Below are 8,607 nucleotides of genomic sequence, written 5' to 3' on the forward strand. Positions count from 1 at the left end.
TTCGAAAGAAAGCTACCCTTGTTAGCTGATATTACCTAACTGATCCTCTAAGATAAAATAAAGCAGATTTAGATACGAATTTGGTAATCTTAATCTATTAATATCAGGGTTTAAAAAAACAAAAAAAACATAAATTACACGTGCCTCCCCTGAGGTATGACTTAATTACACTTTTATCCTTGAGTTTTCGCCTAAGGCTTGACCAAAGTAACAAAAACACCCACTCCATTAACTGTAGCAGTAAAACTTTGGTCCTGTGAACCATTAATGGGGGATTCGACTCCCCTACTTTTGCCTGCCCGGTCCTGCCGTGCACCCCCACACACAAGCGCGGTGGAAAGTATCGCCTTGCCCCCGCTCGGGCAAGGCGCTTGGGCAAGGGTAAGGTGGTACATTCTGCCTTGCTTGTGTGCGGGGCACACATGGCAGTATGGGCAGGTGGAAGTAGACGAGTCGAATTGATTAATGGGTGAATCCAGATCGTCTACTGCCTGTTGCCCGTAGCAGCCATAGTAGCGCACTAATGAGGTGCGGTGCAATGACCGCCTTACCCTTGCTCGGGCAAGGTGCTCGGGCAGGGGTAAGGCGGCCATTGCACCGCGCCTCATTAGTGCGCTGCTATGGCTGCTATGGGCAGGCAGGCTGTAGACGATCCTCATCCTTAATGGGTCCTCTCCTTGCCTCCTTGTGGTCTGTGGGGCCCCGTAACCCCCAAGTGAGGATGACTTGCAGCATAGGTTCTTGGCATATACGGATCTTTATCGCCCCCAGTACTACTAGGGTGATGTGTGCATCATGCGGCGCTGCACAGCCCATGTGTGCACGGTGGGGCCCACTGTGCACATATGGGAGGTGCTACGCCGCACGATGCGCACAACACCCCCAGTAGTACTAGGGGTGATAATTTTCCGGCATATACACCACAAGTTGGAGTTAGTCGTTTTCCAAGGTGGCCCCTGTGAGCTCCTAGTGACCCCCTTCGGGTCTTCACCTTGCCTCCTTGTGGGGTCCTGTAAACCCCTTGTGGAGACCTTGAAAAAAATCTTTTTGAGTACAATATAGTGATATACGGTAAAGTTAAGGATTAAGTAGTAAAGATGATTTCAAATTTAGAAGAGAGAGATAGAATTTCTTAGATCTACTGGATAAAAAAAAGATTTACACAACTGGAAAGTAAAATTTATGTTTTACATTTGCAAGTTATACTGGTGAAAAGATTTACCCAATCCCCATATGAGTATAAAAAGGTAACTGAAAAACCTAAAATACCCGCAAGTCCCAACATCCTTCTCTCTCTCTCCTTTCTTCTTCTTCGTCTTCTTCCTTCGACGGCAATCACTCCCTCCTCCCTGCAAATTAACCTGCCCCGCACCTCTACCTCCACCTCTACCAAACCCACCCCTCCCTCCCTCTCCCGATCTTTTCGACTCTTTCCCTACCCACTCCCTCCCCCGCAAATCCACCCCACCCCTTCCATCCCTACAAACCTGCTCCACTGGTAGAACTGCTTCCTGTTGGTATGTTTTGTTTGTATCTTGGCTCTATGGCTCTTTGGTGTCTTCGTGTAGTTGCAAGGAATGCTGACCATTGTTATAAAACACAATAGCATAGATGACATTAGGCTCTACGGATCTCATTCATCCCCAACCAATTTTGCTACCATGCGTCTACTAGAACAAATTAAGCATTTCAATTAAGACAATTTAAATTTTCAGCATCACTACATATTCAGATTAAAAAGAGCCCCTTCCTGACCGTGACGGAGTAGAGTGAAATCTGGGTGTAAACACAAATAAATTAATAAAGAAGATTTTAAAAATATAAATATTTTATTATTTTATCTAGTTTTATAATTATTTGTTTTTCAATCAAAAAAAAATTCTATATATTCCTACCAAACCCCCCCCCCCCCCTTATAACTGGAAAATACCATACATGTTGATGCCCTTATGTGCGTTTTCTCATTGGTTCCATCCATATATACGACTATTTAGTAAAAAACTTTATCATTGACTCCTATGTTGGTGCCGGGGCCACACGATCAAACAAAGATCTTTTACCCATATTTTTCAAAAGACAAACCTCACTTACGATTCTCAGAAATTCACCGTTAACGTAGAATTCGTTTTTATCACACTATTATTAAGAAAAGCTTTACGGACCCACTATAGTATTCAAAAAGTTGACTCTTAAGATACAAAATAAATAGAAAAAAAATCAATTATCGGTCAAATAAAGCCCACAAAATCTAAGTTGTTTAATATCTAAGCCAGTCAGATTTTACCATGATTTTGACATTAGGTCAATATTTTAACATCCTACTCTGACTTATTAGGGACTGAAAATCTATTTCCAGGCTCTACTTAAGTCAGCCAACCATCAACTTGAGCTCTTATTAGCCTAATGCAGCCTAAGTTATACCCCCCCTTATAGTCAAGAAGGTGAGGGACAACGACAAACTACTACTACTTTAATGAGGGACTTTAGAACATATATAGGACAAAAATGTCACTTTTCATAGTAAAACTCAATTATTTTCTCCCATACATTATTATCAATTTATAAAGCTTATATACTTACCATATGATGTGACAAGTAATTAACATATATACCATGCAACCTGTTTATAAACTAAAATTTAAGCCCTAACTAATTTACCACATTTTACCAATAAAGAAAAGAAAAATTAATCTACCACATGATCGATATTAGGTCCACCTAACTAACATCTTATGATAAGGCGAAATCTATTTGTTTTCTTTCCCTAAGACTTCTCTCTCTTTTCTTCTCTTCTCTTCCAATTCTTATCTAAACAAGAGATTAATACTTCCCTTAAAATTTGTTCAAAGTTGGGGGTGGAGTAGGGTCGAAATTGACTCACTCAATGCCTCTGAAATAAAAGGACAGTGATTTAAGTAAGAACATGACAGGTTCTCTGAATCATAACCGTGATTTAAGTAAGAACATGGCAGGTTCTATGGATCATATAATCATATGGATGGGGATAGCATAAATAATAGGGCAGCATTTACATCAATAAATAGGGGGATGGGATTGAAATGGGTTTGAACTCCCGTTCAAATTTCTATACTTAAATTTTCATGTATCACCCTTGAGATATCACGTAATCATCAACACATCCCTCAGTTTTAAAAATCCACGTACCCCAGAAGTTCAGAAAAATTAACACATGCTCCCATTCCGTTAGTTTATGACTAATAACATTAAAAACAAAGGATGAACTGACAAAATTGCCCCTAAAAAAACAAATAATAACCTGCAAGTCATCTTCCCAAATCGTTTAGGGTTTGAAAAAAAGGAAGTTGAGTTTGTTTTCTCGGCCGATTCTAATCGGTATTAGATATTGAGTGAAATGAGTATTTCTATCAAGAAAGATCATTCTCTGATCCCTCTTACCTTTTGCTCTTTTGGGACTTTTTCTTCTACCTCTCTTTCTTGCAGAGCTTTTAATTCATTTTTATGTGCCAAGGGCAATTTTTTTAGTTCACCCCATATTTTTAACGTTTTCAGTCATAAACTAATCAAATGGGGGCATGTGTTAACTTTTGTAAACCTCAGGGTATGTAGAATTTTCCAAAATTGGGGGATGTGTTTATAATTACATGATACCTCAGGGGTGGTACTTGAAAATTTCCCTGTTTTTTCTCTCTAAAAGTTAGGGAAAGAAAATTATACAATTAAAACATGTACATGATTAAATTCCAAGCATATCAAGCCTAAAGAAGGAAAAAATACAAAAGCCTTTGAAATAACACCTTCACCATTCCCATCAGTAGAGAACGAGACTCTAGAATGCCTTCAAAGACCACCTTCGGCATTGCCACTGTAGGTAGAAGGTTGATTTTTTTTTTTTTTTTTTTTTTTTTTATCATCGTCCTCTTTCAAATTCGTGATCTGTAGTCGAAAATGTGGAGTTCGAAACTCGACAATCCGAGGTCGGGAGAGAGGGATAAAAGTTCTGACTTTTATGAGTCGCCTCCTAACTGAGGATCTAGGACCCATAAATGTGTCTTCCTCCTCCTTTTGGGAGGAGAGGACTATATTTGATTCAACAATAAATAAGGCAATGTCTTCTCTAGATCTCTGGTTAAGTTCAAGGTTACATGCTAGGAAGCTGTTACACACCCAAAGTCATAAATATGGCTTATGTATTCTAGAGGGGTGATGCAGATATTACACCCTTAGGGGATCCCTAAAGAGTTTTGGCTTATCCTGATTATGGACATAAATGCATAGTAGAAAATATGTATTTAAAAAACCTGTTTCTGAAAACTATGAGAATCCATTCGATGCAGATATGGATGTTTAAATTTTAGAGTGAATATTATTCCATTCATTTAGATTTTATAATAAAGCATGATTAAATAATATTAATACTAAAATATCCTTATCAATTCTTATTATATTACAAATAATTAAACAAGAAATTAAATGCAAAAAAAAAAAAAAAAAAAAAATGATTCATGAGAGATTCTCACTTCTCAAAGAAACAAAGGCTGAATTGGTAGCTTCTGCTTGGGTTTTGCAATATCTAATCCTATAGGAATGGCTGCTTGTTCATTCATCTCCTCTCTCTTCCACGCTTCTTCCCCTACAACCATGCCCCATTCTCCAATTAAAAAAACAAATTGATATCTCTCCCCATACCTCTTAAAGTTCCTCCTTCACAATCTGTGTTTTCGAAAGAAAGCTACCCCTGTTAGTTGATATTACCTAACTATTCCTCTAAGATAAAATAAAGCAGATTCAGATACTAATTTGGTAACCTTAATCCATTAATTTCGGCCTTAACTCCTCTCAGGTTCCCTGTCCGGTCAGGTTCGTAGGTTTCTCTCATAGGGGGCCGGAAATGACTACCTCACCCCCTGCCCGAACACACTGATCGGGTCGGGTGAAGTCGTCATCTCTGTCCTCCCTATGAGAGGAACCTACGAACCTGACCGGGCAGGGAACCTGAGAGGAGAAAATTTCTTAATTTCAAGGTTAAATTAAAAAATAAAGGTAAATTACATATATCTCCCTTGAGGTATGATTTAATTACACTTTTATCCATGAGTTTTGAAAAATTACACATATCTCTCGAGAGGTTTGACCAAAGCAACAAAAACACCCACTCCATTAACTGTAGCAGCAAAATGTCGTTCCTGTGAACCATTAATGGGTCTTCTCCTTGCCTCCTTGTGGCATGTGGGCCCTGTAACCCCCAAGTGATGACAACTTGCAGCATAGGTTCTTGGCATATACACCACAAGTTGGAGTTGGGCACAAGTTAGTCGTTTTCCAAGGTGGCCCCGTGAGCTCCTACTGACCCCCTTTGGGAATCGTTGTCCCCTCCAATTCCTCCAATTCCTTTCATGGGGATAGAAATGATCACCTTACCTCCTGCCTGAAAACACTACCCAAAGTGGGGTCCACTCCCCCCTATTAGAGGAATTGGAGGTGCCCGCAAAATGGAGGTGATAATTATTCCCCCATTTGGGTCTTCTCCTTGCTTCCTTGTGGGGTCGTGTAAACCCCTTGTGGGGGGACGAAATTTTACTGCTACACTAGTAGCAGAATTGTTTCACAAGGCTGGCAGCCAAGGAAATGGAATAATTCACTTTCCTTTTGGGTTCATAAATATCCCTCCTAAATTTTGGTATTTTATAAAATACCCCTTATTCCATTTCCTTGGCTGCCAGCTTTGTAGCATGTAGCAGGAACTGCTATGGGCATAGCAGCAAAAAATTTTCTCTTGATGGGGCCCTTGCAAAAAGCTTTTTATCTTTTTGGTAAGGTGCAAAAAGCCTCTAAGAGTACAATATACGGTAAGGTTATAAGTAGTAAAGACGATTTAAAATTTAGAAGAGAGATATATTGTTTTATTTTGTTCATTGAAAAAGAAATAATTAAAAAGTAGATATAATAAAAATATTTCAACTTTTCTTTTCTTGTTTATTTATTTCTTTCCCAAACAACCAAACATGGGCTATTACAATTTACAAATAGAAAAGTTATCCAAATTCGAAACTACGGATTTAACTAGTACAGGCTTTCCCATATTATGCCTTATCAAAAAAGAGTTAACATAGTATTATAAATTTAAACACATGCAGAGTCACTATTCACTAAATGCAACCTTCCTCTCCTCGATCCTCACCGGAAAACCTCCTTTCATTTTGGAGGACAAGTAAGAAACGAAAAGTGGGTCAAATTCCTTCTCGGCCGGCACCACCCGATACTTCTGCATCACACCTGCAACTATCCTCTGCATCTGCAAGAAAGCCATATCTTTCCCTAAGCAGACCCTTGGACCTGCTTGGAACACTGGATATGTATACGGATCTTTTCCCACAAACTTCACCTTCCCAGAAGGAGAGCTTTCCTCTTTCTCAAGCCACCTCTCCGGTCGAAACTCCATGCAATCTTTGCCCCATATCTTCTCCATCCTTCCCATTGCATAGGGAAAGTATGTCACTCCCGCTCCTTTCTTCACAAAGGTACCGTCCGGCAAAACATTGTCGGCGGCTGCAAATTTAGTGTCATTTGGGACCGGCGGATACAACCTCATGGTTTCGCAGATCGCTGCATGGGTGTAAACAACGTGCTTCACGTCGTCATAATCAAGTGATTCTGGCTTCTCCTTCAACTCCTTCATTAATTCTTCTTCTACACGAGGGTTGCGAGAAACTAACAAGAAGAACCATATCAAGGCAGCTGATGTGGTATCCCTTCCAGCTAAGATAAAGCTGATCACCATATCTGTAGCAAAACGTTCGTCAGAATGGCCAGAGTTCAAGATTCTTGAGAGGAGATCCTGTGTTTCTAGTGAAGATTTCTTCTCTTGGAGTTCTCTTTTCTTCTCTCTGACCACCTTCGTTGCGAATTCACGAACTGTTGCGTTTGCTTCTCGTAGACGTTTCTCGGACCCAATATCAAGTGCACGTTTAAGCTTCCACAAGGGTGGGAATATGTAGTGAAACCTCTCACTGCTCAACTGTGTAGCAGCTTCGAATGCTTCGGCGAATTCTGATTTTGGCTGTGGGAATGATGGAGACAGACACGCCGGGTCATAACCAAAAGCAATTTTACAGACGTTGTCGAAGGTAAACCTCTGAAGGATGTCTTGGAGATCAAGTACGTAATTATTAGAAGCAGCGTCAGATAGGAGAGGAACGAGACGGTCCAAGACCTCGTCTTCGACAACAGTTTCAATGAACTTGCGGAGAGATTTGGTGTTGAATTCATGGCTGGAAATCTGTCTCTGAAACCTCCAGTTATCGCCGTCGGCATTAAAGATGCCAGCGCCGAGGAAATTGGTGAGGGTGTCTCTAAAGAAATCTCCTTTTGGGTAGAGATAGAATTCGTTTTTGAGGATGTGTTGGACGTTGGCTGGATTAGTAGTTACATGCTGAAGATGGCCAAGAGGTCGATAAAGGAGGATGTTTCCATTAGGACTATCTCGAAGAAGTTCAGCAGCCCATTGGTTGAATCGCTCTTGGTTAGCAGAAATGGCAATTGATTGGCCCAACAATGGATATGACTTGGGGAATTTGGTGGTTGTTGTTTGAGATGAAACTACGGGAGATAACGACTTCTTCTTTCCCACTCGACTGAAGCTGGTTTTGATGAAGAAGATGAACAGTGGGACAATAACTAGTAGAAGAGAAGCTAAGGACTCAAGCTGAAACATGATGATGGGCTTGTTAAGAAGAAGATTGATTGTCGTGTCTGGTTTCTCCACTTCTCTGCATCGTAGTAGTGAATTTATAGGCAAGAAATCTTTGACAAAATAAGCCAGGAGGTGAGTTTTCAACACTCATGGGGTCACAGCCGAAAAATAAAAGGGACTGTCTAAATTGACTTTGACTACTGAAGTAATTCCATAATAATTTACAAATCAAATGCAACCTGGCCATTAAGGCGTTGCCACTATTCAGGATGTATTACCGAATCAAAGGCAACCTAACTTGATCAGGTCAAGCATATTGATATCTTAAATATAATAAGGGATTCTGCCCAAAAAAAAAATATAATAAGAGATTGTTTGTTTGATGGGGACTTAGGTGGTGTGGGAGAATTGGGATGAGAAAGTAATGATGTGGCATTTCAAAATCCCATTCTAATCTTGTTTGGTTAATATGGAGATGGTGAATTTACAAAAGCTCGGGAATAACATTAAAGGTTTTATCTGCTGACATGGCACTTGAAAATCCCACCTCTATTCTATTCAAAGTTGGATCTTTATCGCCCCAGTATTGGGGGCGCTGCTGTGCGCATTGTATGGTGCAGCAGTGCCCATGGGCCCCACCGTACACACATGGGTGTTGTTGCACCGCACGATACGCACAACAGCGCTCCCAATACTGGGGGCGATAATTTTCCATTCAAAGTCCCACCAAATTGATTGTTCTTTGGTAATTACTGTGAATGATAAAAAAAATAAAAATCTCACCCCTATTTCCCAGCCTATTACACTATTAGACACACTATGGGACCCCGCATCATAACCTTCCCAAATCCACAACCTCTACTTCCAAACTTGTACTTCCATCCTACTTCCACGATTTCTGGGAGCGGCACCTGACAACCATCCAACGGTTGTTA

The 8,607-nt window shown here is 40.3% G+C and overlaps 1 protein-coding gene across 1 annotated transcript; it reads right to left on the minus strand.

Moving 5' to 3' along the window:
- Nucleotides 1-6,110: 6,110 nt before the first annotated feature.
- LOC122659415 (cytochrome P450 94A1-like) lies at nucleotides 6,111-7,710 on the minus strand. Its single transcript, XM_043854532.1, has one exon. It carries the CDS (start codon nucleotides 7,691-7,693, stop codon nucleotides 6,122-6,124), a length of 1,572 nt encoding a protein of 523 aa, XP_043710467.1. The 5' UTR covers nucleotides 7,694-7,710; the 3' UTR covers nucleotides 6,111-6,121.
- Between the last annotated feature and the right edge of the window lie 897 nt (nucleotides 7,711-8,607).

This window comes from Telopea speciosissima, chromosome 1, assembly GCF_018873765.1.
Source record: "Telopea speciosissima isolate NSW1024214 ecotype Mountain lineage chromosome 1, Tspe_v1, whole genome shotgun sequence".
Lineage (NCBI taxonomy): Eukaryota > Viridiplantae > Streptophyta > Magnoliopsida > Proteales > Proteaceae > Telopea > Telopea speciosissima.